The 24,889-nt window shown below is 43.7% G+C and overlaps 1 protein-coding gene across 1 annotated transcript in view; it reads right to left on the bottom strand.

Annotated features, from left to right (window-relative positions):
* The window catches only part of NOTCH2 (notch receptor 2), a 259,660-nt gene that overhangs the window by 45,153 nt on the left and 189,618 nt on the right, over nt 1-24,889 (bottom strand). The window contains exons 4-6 of the mRNA XM_084527072.1: nt 20,873-21,132; nt 19,853-20,188; nt 13,668-13,790 (exon numbers count right to left, since the gene is read on the bottom strand). Coding sequence (XP_084383198.1) covers nt 13,668-13,790; nt 19,853-20,188; nt 20,873-21,132 — 719 coding nt within the window. The remainder of the gene's footprint in view (nt 1-13,667; nt 13,791-19,852; nt 20,189-20,872; nt 21,133-24,889) is intronic.

The following is a 24,889-nucleotide window of genomic DNA, read 5'->3' as shown; positions in this document are numbered from 1 at the left end:
CCAGTAAAACACTTTAACGACCAAAGATCTTGGGGGGAAGAAAACAAATGTACACTGCGCCAGAGTATAAAGGAAAAGAACCACTGAGTATGACCTACTGAGGTCAGCTTCACAGGGCACAGAATTTCACAGTTTCAACTCTAAGAAACTCTGCAATTTGTGTTTTCTAAAGTGTTTCTTCATCCACATCCATCTTGATTTGACATTAAGATCCGGAAAACCAACCACTTGCATCAATATTTTATTTCAACCAATACTTACAGCATTGCTTACTTTTCAGAAGAAATTTTTTTTTGACTTAAGTTTTAAGGTATTCATTCTTATTTTGAGTTTCTTCAACGAAGAAAAAAGTAATGGCTAAGTACCAGCTAGTTTCTTCCCAGGCTGATAGATGGGTACACGTGTACAACCACACAGTACTGGTCAAGATCTACAATCTTCTTTTTGATAAACTATTTCTAAGCTTTGTTACATTTAGATCTCTAGCCCTGAAAGCTTTATTTTTCCCCCTATTTCCTTTTAACATATTTTCAACACCCTTCTTAAAAGGGCGATATACGTAGCACCAAAAGATCTCTTTATCACACAGTAAGATTGCATTTGACTTTTTTTTTCCCTTTCCCCTCCAGCTGACACCATGACCTCCCTCATTGCAGTAGCTTTCCATGACTTGGGCCAAGACAGTTTAAGTAACTGCGTTGCTATTACCAAGATCCTCCCGTTCTTCATCTGCAACTATTTTATCAGGTGCACGTTTATATTTGTCTGGAATTCTCCTCTTATTCCAAGAATAAGAAACTCAAGAGCAGGGCCCGTATCTTTCCTGCCAATTTTCCTGGGCTCTGGTTTATTCGGGATTGCCAATTTAAAAGTACTTATTAGATGTTGCTTAATAGCCACCGCATTTAATAATGGCCTAGAAATTACGACACAAGTGCACGCATCACCACTCCCCGTCCACTGATATAGAGAACTAAAACATTTATTGTCAGCCAAAATGTAAAAACGCCTACCATTATAACCATCTTTAGTTGTTACACTCAAACCATGATTCCTTTCGTTTTCAAAATACATAAATAAGTCTTAGCCTTTGGTCCAGTAAGCCCTGGATTTTTTCTCTTTGCGGCAAAAGAATAAAAAAAAGAAGTAAGAAAGAAGTTGCACAACCGACTTTGTCCTGTGCAAGTGTTCCTTCCTACAGCAAGGCTGCCTCAAAACCAAGATTTTATCATTTGAAAAAAAAATGAAATAAAGTTTTAATAGTAGTAACAACAACAGAGTTTTCAGAATTACCTCACTTCCCAGATTACTTAGTGAAACAGTTGGGGGTGGGAGGGAAATTAACACTTCATATTGCTATCTACAAAACAGCTCTCTGTATTATAAAAAACAAAACCGTGCATTTGTCACAGTCCAAGTCATTTGTTCATTAGCTTTCAATATTAACAACTCCATTAGCTTATCAGTAACCAAACAGAAAAGAGTCAGTTATCTCAGACTGGTTCCTAGCAGTCGTACGTATCTTGCAACTCATCAACACAACTGACTTCCTTTCAGAAAAATAATCAAGACGTTATTTGCTTATTATACCAGATATTTTCCTTCTTTTCTTGGAGGGGGCCCAACCCAGATCAAAGAACGTACACTGACGAATGCTCATCCGCAGCATGAGTGTTTTGCAGAAACATTCTTGCAGCACCTACATCCCTCTTGCGACTGCAGCCAATTTAAACTTGGTGTCCCTAGAGCGTGGACAGTTCTCAGTTGCCAAACCACGCAGTACTGCTACGCCTTTCTCCAAGTCACTTGCCCTGCGATATACTGAATAGCACTCCTAAGGTATAAAGTTTTTGTTTGTTTTGTTTTTTTTTTTTGATTTTTAAGAAAAAAGCAGAAAAGAAAAGATGTGGAAATTACCCCTCTCAAGCTCTCTGGGTTTATTTAACTTCCCATTTCAAGTGTCACTAGTATTATCAAATTTTAGGACTTATTTATTTTTTCCTATCGCTTTTACTCCGCTTCTCTAAAGGACAGCATCAAGTGACATCACTGATGTACTTGTAATAACCACGTCTTAGGCCACTCCATATTTCTTCCATCCTAAACTAAACAAACTTTTATTAGGTCTATCAGCATCTCCCCCTCAAGAGAGGAAAAATACAGAGCTACTAGATCAATCATATTTGTCTTTAATTGGGATCATGAATCAAACACAGCCCCATCGTAATGCAGTTTGTTTTAAAAACAAAGGGAATTAAACTCAATATGAGAGAGGCGTAAATGAGCCATTAACTAGTGCACTTTACTATTGGATATTTTAATGAAAAAAACATGTTCTCCATTGAAGTTATAACTGAAATCCAGACTAAGTTCTGGGCCAAAGATATAACAGTCAAAAGCAGCATAAGGCAAGCTGAGCGTATCAACCTAATTACAGTCAGAAGTACTCAGTCTCATCACCTTCAGGCAAAATAAGTAACACGTCTTGAATGATTTAGGAACTTTTTTATTTTTTTAAAGTACTACAAATGCCAGAGTACTGAAGTCCAAGGCACTTGTTAGTTTAAAAAAAAAAAAAAAAAAAGGAGCTGCTGAATAGACAAGAATATAAAGCCATTTCAAGTTCACTGAAAATGCTCGAGTTCTCACTGTTGAAGTGTGGGTTGAGTGGCTTAGAAATGCATTCTGTAGCCCTAAGTCTTCAGAAGAGAAATTAAGACACATTATTAAGAAACCCATCGGTTCCTCAGACAGCATTTTTGAATCTTTAGGTGGTAATAAAATGGGATTAAAGGTCAATATTAGAAAAAACTGCACTGAAGAATTACTTTCAGAAATTTGCATGCATCTATAAATGGATTCAAAGAGCATCCTCCCTCAAAGGAGCATCACCACTTACTTCTCAGTGAGCCTAAAGGATGGCCACAAGCTGTCAGGGCCCTGAAAAGGCTGGTTTGCCCTCAGAAAAGGCTTCGACTCCTTATGCAAATGACATAAGCAGATGAGTATTTTGGACAGCTGCTGCAAAGAAAAGATTTGATGCTTCTGTTTTTAGCAGCCTAGGTCTTCAATGTGGTGTCTGTCCTGCCAGCTTCCTGAATGGCTTCTCCACAGCAGAGACCGACGGCTCTTCCAGTATATGACATAAAACAGGCATTAATTTTAAACTGACAAAAAAAAATCTCTGAAGGTTTACTTGAGGGATGCAGCTTGGCTTAACTGTTACTGAACCAAGTGTATTTACTTGTAATTTTACTTGTAATTTACTTGGAAACCTTGTTTTCTGCTTGCTAGGAAAAACTGAGTCTTTCATTCACAGAACCCAAATTCAACTTCTAAGTGCAAACTCTTGATCTGTTTAGCTAGAAGTTTCTATAGGTATTTCTTTACTTCTGCTTTTGCTCCTTTCAACGGCATTTCTAAAAGAAACGTAAATGCAGCGTCAACCAGTGATGGTACGCCCTTACACAACGCTTGGAGCTCAAAAACCCTAATTGTACAGCATTTTAATGGGAATGTAGGAACACGCATCTAGAACATGACAAGAAAGGAAGCACAGATTACTCCAAGACACTAATAAAAGCCTAACCTGACCTTGATATTTGCAGAGCCTGGGAAATCAGCAAAATGCCGACTCAGGTTCCGAGTGACCTTGTACAAAGTAAACAGCCGGTCCATGTGGTATTTCAAAATTGAAAACTAGAAGTAGAAAAAGGGAACAGCCCTCAGCTCTTAGTGCTTTCTGCCCACTATGAAACTAGTTACTTCCCGTATGTTCCCCCTCAGAGAAGCTGCAAGGAATAAAGTAGCCCAGGCTGCTTTGACTGATCCCCCTGCCAGCCCAGGGGCTCGGGGAGATTCTCCGTTGGCAGACACAGGATGCAGTGGCTCAGGGTCCCTCATGTCATTGTACCTGTCCTCACTGATGAGAAACTACTAGATTGTTCTCCTAGAGCCCTTGTGATAACAAGAAAAAATAAAGGCTGATGTAAAAGGTAAGGCAGCACATTAAGTGAGTGCAATCCTACAGCAAAGGAGCATTAAGCTCTGGACAAATAAGAAACCCAAAGAGCCATGCTGGGAAGCAACAACAGATGCATCCAAACGCTGATCCTACTGAACCTTTCGCGTAAACCCCAATTCCAAGACCTCCTCTTTGCACAAAACCCAATTCCAAGACAGGAAACCGGACTGATCCTACAGCTGAACGCAGGCAGGACTTTCTGCCAGTTCAGTCGGAGGTCTTCATCTTTGGCAGACCATATTTTCCGTAAAGGAGAAAGTTTTCTTGGCCTCTGAACAGCTCTCCAGCAGTAAAGACTACCGATGCACAGCTGGAGCACCAGACGCCAAAGCCTCCGGAGAGGGGATCTCACATACGATTTATGCACTAAAAGCATTTAGCAGGATGGAGGCTGTAAATGCATTACTGTGTCTTGAGAACTGAGCTGGGAGGAGATCACTGCATCCATTTCTCTCAAAATCATGACCACCGCAGCACTGGACTCAAACTGACCTGGAAGTCAAAATATCTTAAGAGCTTGGTGATACCAGAAGGGAAAGGTAATTCGGCAAGAATCACAGACTGTGCCTCGAGTCTGTGAGAGACTCACTGGGAGAGAAGCCTCAGGTTTCAAGGCATCTTTTCTGCCCCCATCCATCCCCTCAGTATCCCACAAGCAGCACGCCGCTTGTCTCAGACTAGCACTGCCATGCACAAAGATCTTACCAGATCTCATGGAAGGGCCATCCGGGAAACTACAAACCAGTATATTTAGGTACAATCTTTCGGAAAGAGAAATTTATTTCACAAAGTATTGCAAAGATTGTTGTACAGTCTTTGAACGCAATCTGTGTAGCCGAAGGAAGCACATCTCATTAGAACTGTTTACTTTTTTCCTCTTTCAGAGCACTGCTAAGTCACAAGGTGAACAGCACCTTATCAAGGCTCAACGAGTGGCTCAGAGATAAGAAACGGTGTTTGGGTTAATGGCCAATTCTAATTACAGCAGAAGGTTAACCAGCACAGGGGACCATACTGCTCCTTCCCATCTCTAACCATCCACGCAGACGTTCAGGATGCCAGCAGGCAGACCACGTCTGTCTGGGGAAAGACATTTCTCAGTCCAGTCCTTTCCTTTTAGGCAAGGAAAACGTCTGTGTTGCTTGAGTAACCCGAAGCACATTGCTCTGTGGGGTCAAAACATCAGTTTCCTCAAGTTGTTTTGCACGGCTCCTTAGTAAATGGAAAAGCGTAGGGAAGATAGTGTGGAACCATCAGGACTTCTAATAAAATGGCATTTGTGAAAAAATACTTCACATGTTTTGTGCATTTGTAAAAACATTCAATTAATCTTTAACCCACAAAATTATTCTTACCCCTTGAAAAAGCTAAGTTACAGTTAATGGATACATACAGGCACTGCAGCATCTAATTAACGACCTGAAAGATGAACAGTAGGCAGCAGTATCTTTCACAAAATAATATTTATATTATCCAAGAGGAAGCCAGAGAACTTCAGACAGCTTCAACCAAGTGAGGTCGCTGGGCAGTGCAACAGCAGACACGGTTTGATGCAACAAGTGGCAGATGAAATAGAAGAGCAAACAGGCTTCTTGCTGAAAGCCTGGGTTAGACACTCCTTGAGGAAAGACTCCAGCTCCCCTGGAAGGGTTGTGGGGACTTCTACACAACCCACAGCTTTCATCACCAAAAATAAATATCGCCGATGAGATATCTGACCACAAGGAGGAATAACTAATGCAAACGGCTGTAAAAGAGCAGTGGCACAGCCTCAGCCTACCAACACACTTTGCAGCACCGAAGCCACCACCTCTTCACAAAGAGGCCGAAACTGGGGTAGAGGTCGGCGTCCAGCAGGCTGGCTGAAGGGAAGCATTTCATAAGAGACTCACAAAGCAAATATTACCGAGACAGATGCATTACGATAGAAGTACAATACAACACTTATTGCAAGGAAGATCAAATGTTTTCTTTCATACATTTTGCCACGTGCTGTGATTTGCTTTCCTGACATAAGGTATCATCAAAGCAAAGGACTGCAAACTTCTCTGGAAGAGGTGGTGTCTTTACACAGCAAGAGTGCACAGAGCAATGAACAGGCAATACTGACAGACAGGGGTCTCACACATGTCCAAATCACATCCAAATTCCAGACCCTCTGATGAGTCCACCTCAACAGCTTCCTGCAGGAAATCCGATGAACATGACTGCTACTTTCAGCTTCGAGGACAGCTCCAGGCACACGCAGGAGTTCATGGTGGACCATGCTGCTTATATTTGCAAAAAGTCTCCCCGGTTGCATGTGTTTACTAAAAGTCTTCCTTAAGTACTGAAAAAATGGCTGAAGCCAAGTACTTTTCCTCTTGTAAAAGCAAGGGGCATCACAGTCCTGAAAAAAATATTCCTTCCCAAGGATCTCACAGCATCTTGATTCCCTTCAAAATACACAACTACAGAGCAGCAAAGAGGTAACAACCATCCCCAAATTTCAGGTGGGGTCTTCTTTGTTTTGGTGTTTTCTGTTTTGTTTTTATCTAGATCTACTTCCTCTTGAAGAATGCCAAACGATATCCAAGATATAAAATGTAAGCGGTTAATAGAGAGTTTGAACACAACTGAAGATCAATCTGCAATTGTAGTGAGCAAACATCTGTGTTTATTTTAGGCTCATATGATGGGGGAAACAGTTTAATTTCATAACCACACTAGGAAGCATGTACTGGAACTAATGGGCTTTTACAAGGGATTTTACAGCCTCCAAACACAAAACTCTGGGCTTTAGGAGAGTTATGCACGCCCTGATCCACCAAGCACCGCCTGAAAGCACTCAGCAGACTACTGGGGAGGGAGGGAGGGCCACTCGGACAGAGCTCCTCAGAGGCAGCATTACAAAGGAACAGAAGAGTGTTCAAGAAAGATGACGAGTGCACTAATGATAGACTGGTTTAATATGGCAGAGGCTGGTGAAATGACTGGGTACGGCGCCAAGATAGAGAAGTAATCAAAAGGAAACACACATCACCAAGCTACCCTTCATTCTGCCCTTCTCTTAAGCTCCTCTGGAAAATCCAGTAAACCAGGGAAATCCCTAACAAGCAGAAAGTCCTGCAGGGCAAAACGTAATGACTGAAGCTAAACCTTGCAATAAAAGCTTCATATTCTCCAGCTAGCTCAGCAACGCATCTTTATTAATTACCCAAAGACAAATCACCTCATTCCGAGGATGATGGAAGGGGCAGAAACTGCCAGAAACAAGGCAGCTGCAGATAAAACAACTGTTAGCTATTAGCCTGGTCTCAGAGCACACACGCACCAACCCAGACTCGGAGTGGTCTAGTCTAGTTTGTTTGAGAGCCAAACACATGCAAGATGTACTGAAAGCTTAAGACAACTCCACAAGAGATTATTTGGCACATCCGATCACAAAGAGCATTTCCCAGGCTGGAAAGTCACCAAAGGCACAATGGAAGAGGCAGTAGCATGGACTAAATCAGATGCTGTCGTTCTGTCATCGGATCAATTCGGCTGTTAACACCTGAAGTGTTTTATTACAGCTACCTCCTCATCATGGCTTGCTACGGGGAAACAGAAAAGAGCAGGCAACGAACTGGAGGTTGTGTACCTGTAGAGAGTTCACACTGGATAAAGCACAAACGGTGTCAATTCGGAGCTTATGAAATCAGCCTGCTCCACGCAATGCTGGAACAAGGCATCACAAGAACACCAACCATCCAGGATCAAGTTTGGTCACATCTGATGCTTCAAATCATTTGTACACCCAAGCTTCGAGCTGCCAGCTCTGGAACCTGCCCACATGCTCCCTTCTCCCTTTGTATTTGCCAATTCAAACGTGAAGGAAGAAAAAGAATCATAATCCCTCTCGGCCTCTTTCAGAGGGCTGCCTCTTGGAGATTTCGCGATAGTGACAGCTAAGCACAGGCCAACGTGCCAAGTTTGGCACGGGCAGATCTCAGCTAGCACCCAACAGGCTTCAGTGCTTTTTAATACGAGTTTGGAAAAGCACCCAAAAGTCCACCATCAATGCACAACTGGGAAAGGCAACCAGGCAGGAGTGCCACCAAATTTCAAGCCTCTCAGTATTCCAGCAAGGCAGTATTTTTTTCCCCCCAGCACTAAGCAGGCTTGTTACTGTACACTTTCTAATATGGAAGCTGGTGTTCAGCAAAGAAAGTCTCCAAAAGAAAATACCAGAGCGTACGATCTTACATAAAAATGTTAAACATTAGCCTTTTGATGTTTATCCTCCCTTCTTAGCAAAGAAAAGTCACGTCTGCCCAGAGTTTAAGGCTGGGATTTTCAAAGAAAACGAAGGTAGAGAGCAAATATTGCTCTAATTAAATAGGAATCGAATCCTTAACTCCCCTGTTTGAAAATTCCTGCCTAAAGCTCTGCAGAAAGAGTAACCCTTGTGCTAGTGTTTAAGAGCATATGACCAAGCTAGCAGCTATTTTAATTAAAAAGCATTGCCCTGCTGCCTGAAGAGCTTTTCTGCTCAAGACAAACATTTGCTAGTTAAGCTAGCTTCCAGTGCTGGAGTTCTTTGGTGGAGTCAGCTGTTAGCACGCTGTGCTTTCCTGGAGACAAAAGTCTCCTGGATTTTAAGATACACAGTTTGCTGGAGCCCCCTTTTCAGGCAAAAAACAAAGCCTAAACAAACACACTTGCCATGGGAGTCTCACCCTCAGGGCCAGAAATGAAAGGAGGCAAACAGGCCAGGCCTGCAGTGCAGCAGGATAATGCTGGCCCTCCAGGATTTGCTTGAGCACGGACATCACACGGCCCCCAGACCCCGAGACTCGTCCCACTGCTCCCAGTGCAGCACCTGAGGAGAAAACAGTGCAAAGGACTTAACTGGATGGAGGATGCATACCGAACTCTGTTGTGCTCCATTCCTGAAAGGTGACCTGGGCCAGGCTCACGCTGATCCTCCAGAACTTTCCACAGCTAAGCAGGAGTCTTCCTCGGCCAAGCCAAACAAAATGCACTGACAGCGCTTTATCACGTTACTTTAATACCCAAAGTCTTCCTGACACAAAGCTGCACAGGCTAGATCAACACAGTAAGCAGGTGCCTTTTAAAGGCAGCCTTGTTTCGTTATCGGAATCGTAGCCTGGAATCCCTGAGCACCCCTTAAAGCCTCGCTCTCACCACCTCCTCGCAAGGACACCCTAACCTTTCATGCAGCTTTGCAGCCCTGCACTGCCATTGCTTTCTCTGTACCAGCTCACTCGTGAGACCTCTCCATGAATTTTAATTCCTGACCCCAAACAAGAAAAAAAAAAAAAAAAAAAAAAGGCAGCTGGACAGGATTTTTTTGCTAGATTAGTGAGTTAAAGTGGCCCGCTCCAACAAAGACCAGAGCCAGCCCTGAGAAAGGGGAAGGGTACCTAGGAGCAGGGAGGGAAGGCAAAGACACTCGGACAGCAGCAAGCCATCCAGTTTGTTTAACTATGGCAAAACAGCAGCATAAAGCAGTCTTTACGTGCCACAAACATGACCCAGGCAGGATTTTGGGCTCATTTTAACTCAAATCACACCTGAAGTATACCAAGTTCCTGCCTGGCACATAGGAATAGACTACAGTCTTTCACAAAAGCCTCTCTATCTATTTCCAATGAGTCTGCAACATTGTGCCTTGCAAGGACACAACAAACATCGGTCCTGACATAGGATGTAGCCCAGGACAAGACAAAGTGATCTTTAAACAAAACAAAACAAAAAATCAGCTAACATTCAACAACAGAAAAGATCTGGAGCAGCTTCCCCAAGACACATCCAAGATCATCTTGCCAGTTACAGACTGGGGCAGCTGACAATCATTATAACCATATGAAATACAAGAACTCTGAAGGTGACAAAAACATTAGTAACAGCAGGAATTTCCCGTGGTTGTCTTTGAAAAGCAAGATTTTATCTTTCCGGAAAAAACAGCACATGAGAAAGAGAAGGCACACGCATCAACAAAGGAGCAGTGAGCTCTGTTAGAAGAGTAGGAAATGAGATGGAAAGCAAACAGCCTCTCAAAAGGTGGATTCCAGTACCAAACAGAAGACATTAGCAGAAAATGCATGCTTGTGTAGTGCAGGCTACCACCTGTCAAGGAACCACAAGAGGCAGATGGTTACCAAAAGGAATTGCAACAGATTCTATTTCAGAAAAGGATGCTTCGATATCGCCTTACACAGAATTGTTCTTTGCTGGATGGAGCACAGCTTTTTGGTTCTTCCTGATTTTTCTAACACAAAAGGAGAATGGCTTCCTCAATGCCATGAAGCACAAATCACGTTCACAAACATGATAGATCTTCATCCACGGTGCAAAGATTAAATAAACACTAAAACAAACAGACCGATTTAAACTTTTCCAGGATCACTTGACAAGTTAAGTGTTAGCAACAAAAGACTCCACAACACCTGTTATGAAGATGGCACATCTACACAGTGGAAGTGTTTTTATAAAATTTAACATCCTTTTGCTTTTGACTGATGCTTACTTACAAGCACATGGCTCTGGGCCTTATTTTTTTTTTTTAATTATTTTTAAACAGCACAAAATGTCCTGTAAACTCAAGGTCTCATTGGAGGCTTTTGATTTCCCCAAGTGTTGACTTTGTTTTACACTGCTGCGTTACAAGTATTTATCAGGACAGACTCTCTGAGAGTTGTTTGTTCAGTTCTCCCCTCTTCACTAACCTTAGTGATGATTTACAATGTTATAAACCATGTTTGTGCAAAAGATGGACCTGCACTTATATACTATATTTCCTTATTGCTGAGTAACTTGCTTTTATTGTAGCTTACCGCTGTCAGAATCAGCTGCAGTTTAACCTTGGGAAAAAGGCACCTCTCTCCAAACTATCCTAGAGTCCTCCATCTCTTTGCTCTAGTGTGTGTCCAGCCTCAGTGTCACACCTCGTGTCTCTGTACAATGTTATCTTCATGGTCTCTCACTGAAGATGCAGGAAAGGATTGAAGTGCATTCAAAGAAAGATTCATATAAGAAAATACACTTTCGGGGTGTCATGGAACATCATTGCTTGGCCACACATTTACTGGGCAAAAGGAAAATTACAGATGCTATAAATGGATTCTTAAAGGCAAGCTTGCCAAGAGGTTTTCAGCGCACAGGCTTTCAAGCAAAGCAGCTTAGAGAAAGGCCCCGAATACAGCCCTTCATTGCCATTGTTAGCCATCAGCCTCCCCAGAACACCCAGCCCAGCAGTAATGCTGCAGGGGAATGGTTATCACTAAGGCATCCTGTGGACAAGAGCAGTGCTGCTGCCCTGCTTATGTCAAACACGGTGACATGAATAGGCATAGCTGCTGCTGGGCTTATTCATGCTTTAGTTTGAACACCAAAACTGGCGCCGTGCATTTTGGACAAGACAGTTCAATTCCCCAGCGGCTCTGACGTTCATAGCTGAAGCAGCCAAACTGCTGTTTTCTGAACTGTGAGACCAGTTTTCGCTCCCAATTGACCTGAGCCTTGAAGTCTAGGAAGTCACTGGCCTTGAGAAGTCATTATCTAAAGCCGCTGCTGCACTGATAACCTTAACTTCACCATAAATGCAGGAAATTCTCAGAAAAAAAGCATTCAACTAATTTGTTTTATACAGCCATGGGAACACAAAACTTGGGGAGCGCCTCTCTTTCCAGGGTTTCACAGGAGGGAAGCATCCTTCACACGTAAGATTTTCTGGAGAGCCTGCACAGACAGAAGACAGACAGCACAAGGCTAGGCCACAACGTGGGCCCAATGATTTTTTTCCCCCAGCGTTAGAGCCCATGAAGATGTACGGAGTGGGAACAACTAACTGCATTGCAAAGAGCTTCAGTGGTTAATCAGAGAGACAATCTACCACAAAACCAAAGAGAATCACAGCCCGTTACCACCAAGGTCTCTTTCCAGGTGAGTTGCAGAAGGCCTCCCCAGCGAACAGCAGCCACCCACCCAAATCCCGCAAGCCAGGTTACGTTTATGATACCTCTACAAATCACAGTAATCCCTCATAAATTTTAAGCTCATGCTGTACACACTCATGGTCCATTATCTCCTCTGTGCTTCAGGAATAATCTCGAGATTGATTTACTACTGACATGTTAGAAGACAAAACAGGGTTTATAATTCCTGCAGCGTGAAACAGTATTTCAGGGGTCACTGAAGGGTTGCTGGCTCTCCACCCAAACTCTCTTCATGTTTTCCTTTGCAGGAAAACTTGAACACCATTTAGACAGGGAGGCAGTAGAGATGAAAGGGTATTTGCTCATCAAGGGGAGGACTCATTTTCTCCCATTTATACCAGGTTTCAGAGAGCTATGCAAGCCGTGAGAGGTGCATTTCCCTCTCTTATGTGGTTTTACCTTTAAAATTATGTATTCTTAAGTGAAGTTAATGAGGGTTCTTAATTGGCAGGCCTCCTTGGCAGTTAATGACAAGTTTATAATGAGAATGATGCTCTCTGAGGGGAAAAGCTAAAACAACACAAAACCTTTGGTCTCTAGTAGTCAAACTCTTCACACAAAGTTTGTCTGAACTACCATTCACTGCAGATGTTCTGGCTTCAAACATCATTTTCTAGACACAAAGAATGCACTAGAAGTTCTTCAGAACCAGAGGAGTTCATTCAGGCTTATGCTCCAAGGCAAAATACCTTAGTTTACTTCATAAAAGGAAGACTGCATGTTCAGTCCATACCTCAATGTTTTGAGGTTGTTCAATTTCCTGTAATTCCAAAAAAAAAAAAAAAAAAAAAAAAGGGGGGGGGGGGGGCGGCAAAGATGAACCCAACTGAAAAAGTGTGCCAGCTAAGAATGACTAAAAAATAAAAAAACCCAAACCGGAGGTATTTGTTTATTTTTGAGGTACGGAGACATTTTGTGACTAAAGATGACACTGAATTTCCTGTAAGCTGCTTCCTTACATCATGCATAATGGTTTCTTGAAATTCACATTTCCCCCCCCACCTCCCCAGACACACTCAGAGTAAAACAGACTCATTTATGAAGCAAAAGTAGCTTTGCTAGTTGGAGAACTCCAGATAAAAATCAGCCACAGTAGGCAAATGGTAGCAAAAACATAAGCTTCCCATGCACAAGCTTCTCTTCCCCCCTTTCTCCCACCTATGCCTTCCTCCAGTTCTGTCCTGTTCTTTAGTAGCGTTACCATTATCTACACGAGGATCATTATCCCACATCAAAAATGCTCCCAAACGTGTCAAAGCACCACAAAAGCACACAATTGTAATACAAAAGCCATGCTTTGTACTTCTGTGAAATATATAACCTCTTACAAACTAATCCATACAAGCAGAAGTGCAACTCAGAGTCGCACTGCATGGCAGCTCAAGACCCACACGATTTGTCTGTAAAAATCACATGCATGTAGGCCTGTAACGCCGAGCAGTGCAGTGGGAAATTGCCTCGTTTTGTGGTGGCTTTGATGTAAACAATCTTCTGAAGGATTCACTGACATCTGTCCCCCAGACTGCAGAACAAGGTACAGATGTGAACGACATCCAGCCATTTGCAACTTGAGTTGTATGTTGAGTGAAGGCCAGAAATCCTGCATTTCGTTCCTGTAAAGCGCATCCAGCCCACAGGGAAGTATTTTCAACAGTACCTACCTGTCCACTGGGGTGGGCAGCGGCAGTTGTAGGTGTTGACACCATCCACGCATATGCCCCCATTTTGGCAATTGTGATTTGGGCAGTCATCAACGTTCCGCTCGCAGATGCTCCCCTCAAAACCTGGACAAAGCACAAACAGAGCAGAGTGAAACGGGCTCCACAGTCTTTCAAAGAGAATTCATCTTCAGTGCAGCTCCCCCACAAACCTCATTTTTGTTTGTTTTTCTTAAAGACTCGTCCTGTTAACCTAATCCTGATGGATCTCCACATAGCAAGCGGGCCAGAGCCGTCATTGAATGCCTTTGCACGCAGGTCAGATTACACAGGCAGAGCACCACTCAGGACCAGTTCTTCCCATGACAAAAAAGTAGCTGGCGTTCATCGTGTGAACCTCTCAGGATTGTTCATGTGCTTTGGCTATGTCAAGGTAAGATCACCCACGCTTTGAAAATTCAGCTCCCAAATTCCTCATTTGGCCCTCCTCAGCGTTAGGCAAATCAATCAATTAGTCACCACCCAAGCAACGCTGATAAACGAAGCCCTGACTGAAAAGCAGAAGAAACCAGACACCTTTCCACAGTGAAAATCAAGGCTCCTAACGATCACAGTCACTCTGGCAAAATACCCTTTCTCCACCGTGGTAGAGCTCCTTTTCCTTTCTAATACGGGGAAGCAGGGACGTTGAGGAAGGGAGCTGCCAGTAATCCATCTTCCCCTCGATTTCACATGCTGCTTCACCTCACGCTTCATTAAACAAACCTGCCATTTGTGCTGGACGAGATAGCTATTTATCAAAGCACAAGTGGATGCATGCTAATGTGGATGAAGTAAATGATTCCAGAATGCATGCATTAATTCAAAACATCAGCTCTGCCTCTTCACTGCTTTGGAATGTAATATTAACATGACACAGCCCTCTCATCCAAAGCTATGCTTTAACCCCCTCTACGTTTGATGCCCTGTTGCAGACAGTTCCAACACATCTGCATCAAGTTACACAAGCCCTCTAAGCACCATCTGATCCAACACAGACCCCGCGATGTGGCAGATGAGGCTGAGACTGTAAAGCTCTGAAGCAACTTCTCCAGACGATGGCTACTCCCAGGAGACGTGGGATGATTCACATCCATTCCCACTTTCTCAACTCCTCCAGCAATACAGGTAAAGTCAGAAGCCAGGAGGAGCACTGTCGCTGAGCCATATCGAATGGATCATGGTTCACCAGCAAGGAAGAACAGGCTCAACGTTAGCACACCTGCAGTGTCACCCTCTTTATTTAAAGCCCTTCTCACCTTCTCCCAAGATCCTGCAGGCCTCATTGCAGTAGGGAAGGTTAAAATGAAGAAAATAAATGGTTAATCCAAACGAGCCCAGCAATGCCTTCCTGGCAAAAACTGCTGAGGAATGACTACCAAGGAATACAATTAATAATCGAGTTACTATATTTAAAACTGTGCAACCACAAATGACCAGAGATTGAGCTGTAAAACACAGGAGTGTCCTATCAGCTTGTTTTTGAGCTGGAGGAGAATCCTCCCACTGACCACAGATTGCGCTCATGCCAACAATGTGATCAGCATGGAAATGCACCCAGAACCACAAGCTCAGAAGGGTTAAGTTCCTATCTTCTCAGCTTGGACAACCCAAAGGCCAGCCCTGCCTTCTGGTAAATAGGTTTCTGAGAGAAGGCACTTATTCAAAACCATCTCACTGTACCGCAGGCAAAGAACGTGGCTCGTGGATTTGGCTCCGTATGAGAGCACAGAAGTCACCTCAATACTAAAACCTCCCCAAGCCACTTTCCCCAGCTATCCTAACATCTAAGAGCTGGCCCTCAAGCCTCTCACACAAATGTAGAAAGCCATTCATCCTACCCCAAAAGCAGGGGAGTACTACTAGAGCTGGTGGAACAGAAACAAAAAGCAGCTAAAAAAATTAAAAAACAACAATGCAGCAAAAGGTTCAAGAGAAGTGTCACACATCCAAGTGTGCTCAGTCAGAAAAAAAAAACATCTGCAAGGGAAATGAATCAGGAAGGGCTGAAATGGTAAAGATGACACTATTTTGAGTATACAGCTGAAGAAAACACAAGTTTCCTTTTTGGAAACTTCCCAACTCCCAAATCCCCTTTAAAATTCTTCTTACTCTAGAGAACGACTTTGGCTTACTTTCAGACCATCTACAAGCTGTAAATGCGGGACTTTCACATCGGTTTCAAGCCCGACACACTCTGCAATACTGTGACCTGCCTAGTTTGTAAATAAAGCTGGCCGAGGCTCACTTTCACTCTTCAGATCCGTCCTTCGGAGCCGCGGCTGTTTGGGCCAATGCACCTACACCGGACCACAGCGTGCAAGAAGCTGCTGAGACACAAACCCTTCTCTGGCTGGGCCCCAGGACCCGATTCTGCAGCTACATCATCTGACTCCTTCCCAGAGAGCCAAAGAGCTCGCTGTTCGGATGTATTTGGACACCTGACACTGCTTCCTGCTCCCCCCTGTGCTGGGAGCAGCGTGTTGTCCTTCGCCTTCTCCCTCCCAGAGACTTTTGCTCTGCATCTCCCAGCACAGCCAACTGCAAGAGAACCGCCAGGGGAAAAGCCTTCCCACTGTTAAAGGCATGCTCTTCCTCCTCTCCTACAGAGGGATACAAGCAGATAAGTTTGCTCCTATGTCATCGGCACTCCACAGCAGTGAATCCAACTCCCTCCAAATCCTAAAGGACTTCCCTGACCTCAACCTACAGACAGCACCTCCGACTTGTGCAGGACCCACTGAGCACGGGGGCAGGACGCTTGGACAGAAACACCAAGTTAAGCTGCTGCCAGATCCTGGGACTGCCGATGAGAAGTTGAAGATGTCCTCATGCCATAGCATGGTGCAGGTTGGTTCTGGCATGGACGTTTTGGGGCAGAACCCCTGCGGCTTCGCAGCGCAGCGGGGTGGATGCTCAGCAGCACGAGGTTATTTCCTCTTCCCAGGAAATGCTCCGGCTCTCGTAAACAGCCCGCCCCGGCCTGACAGATAGTTTCCTGAACAAGCCCTTGGAATTCCCTGGGGTCCTTATCTTAGTTAATGGGTAATTATTTTGATGGATAACAATGAATAATCACTTTCCCAGCTAAGAACTTCCTCTATTGACTTGTTTAACATTCCAGTGAAGGTTAGTTGCCAAAAAAACTCCTTTTTTGTCAAACATTTATAACCATGAGCTCACTCTTATATCTGAAGAGTTGCTAGTACTTCAGGTTAAGGCTCTTTCACAGGAGTATTTTTTTTTTTTTACTATGACTTTCTATTACGATGACCTAACGTGCTTACATGTCTACGTGCTTGCTTTGAAATCAAAATAAATAATCAGCAAAGCCCAGAGGAAAAACAATTACGCTGGATGGTTGGAAAAAAAAGAAGTTACCTTTCACACAGATGTAACATTGACAGCACGCATCTCTTCACTTACACTTGCCACCAAAAGCTGACTTCTCCTAATACACAGGACTTTATGAATTACCTAATGGAAGATTTGTGTAAACCCACGACAGAAATGGGAACCTGAGAATTGAAAAACATCAGCTTGACTACACTGTATGTGAACAGTACTTGTGATACTGTAAAAATAATTTTAAAAAGCTGCTGAGACATGTAACTTCAAGCTGTGGGGTTTCACCGTATTTTCAAGTTCTCATCCTCAAGTATCTATATTCACAAAAAAATGAAATTCACTTAAATGCATGCTTCTATGGGAAGCATGACCCCATTTCAGCACCAGGAGTAATTTAATTATGCCTAAATTGCTATTCTGGTGCAATCGGTTTCTTCAAAGCAGTTTCACAGGTCACAGGATACAAAAATCATTTCAAAAAACCCTTCTAGCAGTTCAAGCTGAAGCTGCCTCCTGCCTCTATGACCTTAACACTGGTAACATCTTAAGGCAGTCCAAAAAGAAGGGCCAGAGCAATTCCTTTTATAGTCACAGTATCATCAGCTCTGCTCCAATTCAGAGAGGGAGTCTGAAGAGGAATTCCTAGTCCATAATCTTGGCACGGTCTTCCAGATGAGCAGGACTTGTTCACCTCTTCCCTGGGTGCAATAGGCCACCGATCCCAAAACTTGAGGAATTTCACAATGGATGCTTTATTCCAAGGGGACAGAAATGGCTGGATGCCTTGCCTTTATCGAACAGTTTTATGTAAACATTTTGGACTCTCCCACCTCTTTTTTTTTTTTTTCCCCTCTCCTGTTTTTCAAATGTCTAGTTTTAAAAATGAAATTAGCAAAACCATATGGCCAGCTTAAATGGATACAGGAAATACAGAAGTGAAGGTCCTCATAGCAGCACTAACTCCCCCCCCAACTCTACATGTTACATTAGAAGTCCAAAAAGCCAGCTAATAATCCAAACCGCTTGTGAGCAGTGTGGGTGTGTAGCTGTTACTATAGTAATCTCATTTTCATTTCCTGACCATCGTGTAGCCAGCCCACACACTTGTCTAAAGGAAAGTGTGCTCCTACCCAGACTCACATCCCTGCACGAGAGTCACAAAAGCAGACTGCCTTATCAGCAAAGGATCAAGCCCTTCGATTTTTCTTTCCTCTTCCCTCCACAGTGACACTTCTGCATGAGATCTTGGATTTCTTGTACTGGTTAAAGAGAAGCTAAGAAAATTCTGGATTTTGATGATGGAAGCGATCAAGCCATTAATCCAGAGATATCAAGATGACAATTTCATTTTAAGATGAAGTTGTCAGCTTTTGTTTTTCATTTAAACAGATGCAAACCAGAAAGCAACTGTTGCTTATGGCATTTTCAGAGCCCCTGTATGTTTAAACACTTTCTTCAAGCACAGCTAGAAACACTTGCTTTCACACAAACAATGATGATACAACCTTCTATTTTAAGATCAACTTTCCTATTTTTTTTTTCCAGAGTCACGTGGTTGCTCAGACTACCCTGCAATTTGTTGTGCATACCCCAGCTAAGGTTGGCACCGTGTATTTATTGTCACTTGAGCTAGCAATTCAAGAAAAAGACCTCCAAAAAGTATTCTTTACAACTTAAGTTCTAAATACTCCTTCCACACATACTTACGACTCCAGCTAATCCTCATGAGAATGCAGTCAATTCAGCATTCGTCCTCAACAGTATACAACAGCAACATCTTTCACATAAATAAGAAAAGAAAAGCTCAAGGGAGGAGAGTTTAGTTTTCTAGATTACCACACACTAAGCGTTCATGTGCCAGACTGCAATACACTTAAGTGGAAGTCTAGTCAAAAGCATTTCCAAACATTCAGTTTCCCATGGACTGAATTACTCATTAAAAATATGAACCTAAAAAAAAACACACCACGCTTATGCAAAGAAAAATAGTGCTGCTCTATGGTTGGTATGGTAAGTAGATGGGGGGGAGCAGGGCAGGACGGGACTGCCAGGGTCCCAGGCAGGTGACACCTGGTCATTTGTAGAGACAGATGCCCTTGGTGACTGGAGCCCAGACTTGACAGACAGAATCAATACAATCAGTCCATGGTACTGAGTAAGCATGTTATCTCTCCTGTGCATGAGCTCAGAGAAACTAACAGCATCAGAAACCAAGTAAATATAGTTTACCTGGAGGTAAGTTACAGGACAAAAAGGGTACGGTGAGCTGGAAAACACCCTGTAAGATTTGGAAGAACTCAAGGGGAAAAGGAAAGGAATGGAAACTAGTGTGTATTAGTGATAGAGACTGAGAATAAAGAGACAAATGTTCATTTTCATTCAAGGACTGGTTTTAAATGTGACCCTCATGAGCACAAACAACCTCTCTCTGGGTGTTAACAGAATCTGGCATTCTAAATGCGCATCAGGAAACACCCTAACCTTGAATCTACATCACTTTTTACCTAGTTGATTACCTTTGTCTCTCATTGGGTTCCAAAGAAATCTGTAGTCTTCTGGCTGTGATCTAACCAATCCCACCACTCACCCACCCAATAACCCTCTCCCTTTCACAGTATGAAATACTAATATCCAGAAAGCAAGATCCTAGCGGAGCTCCCCACCTTGCTCAGATTTCTCCACTCAATCTTACAACAGTGTCACACACAGACCCCAAGGGAGAAGTTTTCAGAGGAACATAAACAGGAACATAGCACCAAGGCTACAGAACCTAGCAGTTGGAATAAGCACCATTCATTTACCTGGCAGACAGTTGCACTCAAAGGTGAAGTCACTTGTTTGGTGACAAGTTCCTCCGTTCATACAGGGCGATGGTGAACAGGGCACATAGGTGCTCTCACAGCGGTGCCCTGTATAGCCCGGCTTGCACTGGCATCGGTACGAACCAGGCACGTTGACACACGTCCCACCGTGCTGACAAAGGCCTGAGGTGGCACACTCGTTCACATCTATCTCACACTTCTGGCCAGTGTAGCCAGACAGACAGATGCAGGAGAACTTATTGCCAGATACTGTACAAGTACTTCCGTTGGCACAGGGTTGAGACGTACAGGCATCGATCCACTGGCAGTCCTTTCCTGTAGGATCAAGGCATAAGCAGCTATTAATAGGGAAAAACAGTTCCATCTTTCATGCTTCATGCTAAGTCAAGATGGTTGGTGTGCTACATCTTATTCTAAGCCACACATGTAAAATTATATACATTTTTACAACATTTGAAACAAAATCAACTTGCTGGTTACAGTAGGGAGCCATTTTATTTATAGGTTACCAGCAAGATATGGGATGGTGTTATTTATAAAAACAACCCATGACCTAAAATCGTACCACACTAACATACTCTTCTACTTTCCCTTCAAGAAAGGAAGGAGTGAGTTTCCATGCTTCTCCTCAGGCAAACGAAAGTTTCCCATAGAAAGGTTTTGCTCACCGAATTTACATTTATTTTTTTTAAAGGTAGGTTATGAATTCAAATTGTAAGACATTTCAGAATAACTTCTACAGTCAGTTTTTTCCCATGAGGACAACCCCACAAGATCTAAATATCTTTCTGTTTATGTATAAAGGCTATGGAGTTTGACTCTCTCTCCCCAACCCCCCCCTTTTATTTTTTTTTTTGGTCATGAATTCATTTGTACTTCCTCTCATTTCCTGTGCTAGAGCTATTAAATTTGAGAGCACGTTACAGCTGCCCCAGAACATTCTAGGACCGAGTAATTCACAGAATAGGGGGGTCTGAAGGCAGAAACGCAGAACCCCACCTGTGTAACCTGGAGGACAGACACACTCGTATGTTTCCTGGCCGTGGGGATGACAAGTTCCTCCATTCAGGCAGGGCTGGGACACGTAGCAGATGTGTGATTCAGAGTACTGACAGTCCTCTCCCGTGAACCCTGGAGCACACTTGCAGGTAGCCTTTCCTATCAGAGACGTGGTTTCACAGGTTCCCCCGTTCTTACAGGTATTGCTTTCACAGGGGTTTCTGTACTGACAGTAGTCTCCAAGAAAGCCTTCTCGACACCTGCAATAGAGAAGGAATTGCTTGTAGCACGTTCACCTTAAGCCTTGGTGCCCTGGGAAGATAACAGGAATGAAGTCCCACCACCACCTAAGCTCTCAGAATTTGCCATAAATAATAGTAACACTGAGCCCCAAACGCTAAGGTCATAGGTGTAGCAGATGGGATCTTCTTCTGGGATTGAGGACTGTCAATGACACAAGTGAAAACTTCGGTTTGGACTGTGAAATCATTCATGACAAAATAGCGAAGTGCTGCATACAATCAGGGCTGCATTAACAGCCAGAACTACTTCTTGCACTTCCTTTCAAAATTTCGGTAAAAACCCAAGCGCTCAAGAACTGCTGAGTAACAACTAACTCCTTGCACCTTTCCCCTTCTAGAAAGCGCCCTTTTTCAGAATGAAATCCAGCAGATTAGCTAACGGGTATTAACGCCAGGTATTATCCATCTCCCAGAATATTTATAAAGCCTGTACAAATGCGGTGTCTGAGGGCCTCCAGATCCTCAGCAGATCTTTCTCCCCAGCACTCCCGTGAGACAGGAACACATTGTTATCCTCGTGTTGATAAGTGAATCTGGGACTGCGACATGCTGAAGCCTGCTCTCAACCAGCAACACAAGCACTGAAGTCAGGTCTCCCACGCCCCTGGCTCGCACCCCAACGACAAGGTCATTGTTCCTCCCTCTCCCACAGAAGAATGAATACACACACACTATCTATAACCAGGGCCATATTTTTATACAAAGATCTGTGATTGCAGAATAATTGTAGTTCTTTCTCTCTAACCTAAACTTATGTCAATACAGCCTGACTCTGCTTGTCAGCTGTAATCCATCTTTTAACTGGCCTTTGTACCACGCAGTTTCCATTGAATTTCCAGGGATCCAGGACCCAGGCGAGCAAGCCTGCAAGCACCTCCTTTGCCACCCACCGTTCCATTTCTTTCTTTCAGGTAGGGGGAAGCTGCAAGATGATATACCAGAAGAAAATGCCACCAAAATACAAAACGCAAGAGTTCACTTGCTGTTTTTTCTGCAGTGCACAGCTGCATGCTTTAACTGCTAAGTAATCCAAGATACACACAGGCTGTGTAAGAGAACATCTATTTCACTGCAGAGACTTCAGAGGTGAACATCAGCTATGCTTCCTTTCAGGACAGGATAGATACAATTATGAAATCAAAGAGTTACTCAAAGAGAGGAGATTCCAGCTCCAAGAAATGGACAAAGTCTCTTGCCCTAAGAACCTAACTGTGGAGAGACTGCCTCTTCCTTCAGCATTTAAAAACGTGTGGTGGATTGAGAAACCTAACTTGATAGGCCTTAAAATTCCATTTAAATCAAAGAACGGTGTGTTTTCTGTGGGGCCATGCTACAGGGGCCTGCTCTCATTCCTCTTATATCAACGAATGACAAAGGAAAACATCAGTGCTGATCAAGCTTGAAGGTACGAGAAGACAAGCTCTTGACAGAGAGCAGCACATTGCTTAAGAACCTGGTCACTGAAATACATTTTAGCACTACAAAGTCATATATGTAAAACAGAATGTTATAAAGCATTCTCCCCAAAACAGGGCACTGAGCTAGGAAAGGCAGACTTGCTCTCAGGGTTCTCAAGAGTCTGCTGAACACCAATTCCTAGCACAATTTCTAACTTGCCCAGAAATATGTTAGGTGTACAGACTGCCAACACCAAGTAGGAGTAAGTGAGATTATGACACAGCTGATAATACTACAACCCTTATCGAATCAGCTTCGGTGTCTGCTTTTCATGAAGGAGGAATTGAAGCGAATTCAAAGAAGCCAACAGTAATGATTAATAGAAAACTGTACACGATGAAAGGCTCAGGTGGCTCAGTCCCTTCCAGAGGGAGAAGGGAAGGAGACAGTTAATCAAAGGCTCCAACTGCCCACAAAAAACAAAGATTTAACAATAATTCAGTCTAGAAGGCACGGGTATAACGAGACTTGGCAGTGAGAAGTTCAAGCAAGATAAACCCCAATTAGAAATAGAACACACTTCACTTTCAGACACAGACTGGCATAGAGGCTCTCAGCAGTGGAAAGAAACAACTGGAACACCACATTTAAGGTTGCAGTGGAATTTCTCCATCATTCATGCTTGTTTAAAAGCACACCACGATTGGCTGCTTGCAGAAAGAGTATGCACGCTAGTTCAAACACAGCTATTCAGAGAGGTTATTATCGGAGTTACGCAAGAGGTCATTACTAGATGACCACAACTGTTTTTTCTCATGTTAAAATTTATTAACTAGCTTCAGCCCTATGTCTAAAGCAGCTAAGTCATATGTGCGTAATCATAATTTACCGTTCTCCACGCCCAAATTAGGCTCCTTTCACCATGCCTTAATGCTTTCAACTTCGTACCCAAGAACGGACATGAAAGGAGAGTTTTTGCAGGGCAAGGCAGGATTAATAAAGTCACAGACGGTGAGTTCTGAGACAATGCTGTTTGCAGAATAGCCTCTGCTTCTTGTGCCATCCTCACTGTAACAGCTGCAGGCTCTCAGTCAGCACAAGCTGCTGCCACATCACACCAGAGACAACCTTCACGCATGCCGGGCCTAAACCGCGGCAGTTCTGCAGTTTTTCCTTCAACATCCCAAATCCCTCACAGATATGGGTTAGAAATCAGCCCAAACGCCAGCGGGCTACATCACGGCCATGTGGGAGCTGGATCAGCCAGCAAGCTGGCACCCAGCACGCGGGGCCGTGCCAGGAGCTGCAGGACGCTTCGCCTCCCACGGCACTCGGGCCCGCACGCGCTGCGCGGCCTGGCGAGCTACAGCCAAATCACGTTTCTGGGCGTCCACACGCAGCTAACGAAGGGGTGAAGTCAAGTTGAACTTCAGTCCTGGAAGCTTTCAAGGTTTCAGGATAGGGATTTCTGGTTTTAGCACAGACAGAGAAGCTCGGCCTCGTTCGGTGGCACAGTGAGGCAGGACCCACAGCAGATGCAGGCTCTGCACATGTAGTCCTCATTTTCACGACAGAAACAGAAAAAAGCAGGACTTCACAGAACCCCTCCTAGGGCATCAGGCAAACAGGGGGCTTCCAACTCTCCTAACTCCTCCAACAAATACAAAATAAACCCAAACACGGCAAAAAGATAACACCCGAAATGCCTTTTCATGGGGGGCATTTAACTGCTGCCCCTAGGTGATGGGGAGGGAGCCAAAACACTGTAAGAGCATCGCAGGCACGCTGAGAAAAAAGGAAAGCTGAGACCTGGGCTCCACGATGACACTCACAACCATCACCCACAAACAGCCCAGCACTTTGTACCTAACCATTCTGGCAGAAAGTTGAAGAGCGCTCCAAGACCAGGCTTGTTCCAGTATCTTCTGAGGCTAATCAGAAGAACGTGAGCGCATTTTCCAGCGGGGAACAGCAAAAGCTCTTTTAACTTAAGCTCTTTACATTTGGATAGGGCAAAGCCTCACAGAAAATGCCAGATGAACATGCCTGCCTCCGTAAAGATGCTAAGTCAGGGATACGCAGCCCTCGTACCCACCATTTCGCTCTCCTGATGAAGTGCTCAGTCACACAGTTATGCAACTTTCCCCTCCAGCAATTCACTGCAACCCTTTCTGAACATGAAAGAGCAACAAAAGAAGACAGCTCAGATTTTCAGCCGTGTCTCCTGTCAACAACGTTTCTAGGCACAAATACCAGTGATTTAGTTCTAAACGCTGGCGTAGACAAAACTGTGAGCTTTTGCCCCTGATTCATGCTG

The sequence above is a fragment of the Aythya ferina genome (genome assembly GCF_964211825.1).
Source record: "Aythya ferina genome assembly, chromosome: 8".
NCBI lineage: Eukaryota > Metazoa > Chordata > Aves > Anseriformes > Anatidae > Aythya > Aythya ferina.
The sequence above is the reverse complement of the archived record's forward strand: the minus strand, read 5'-3'. Positions and strand labels throughout refer to the sequence as shown.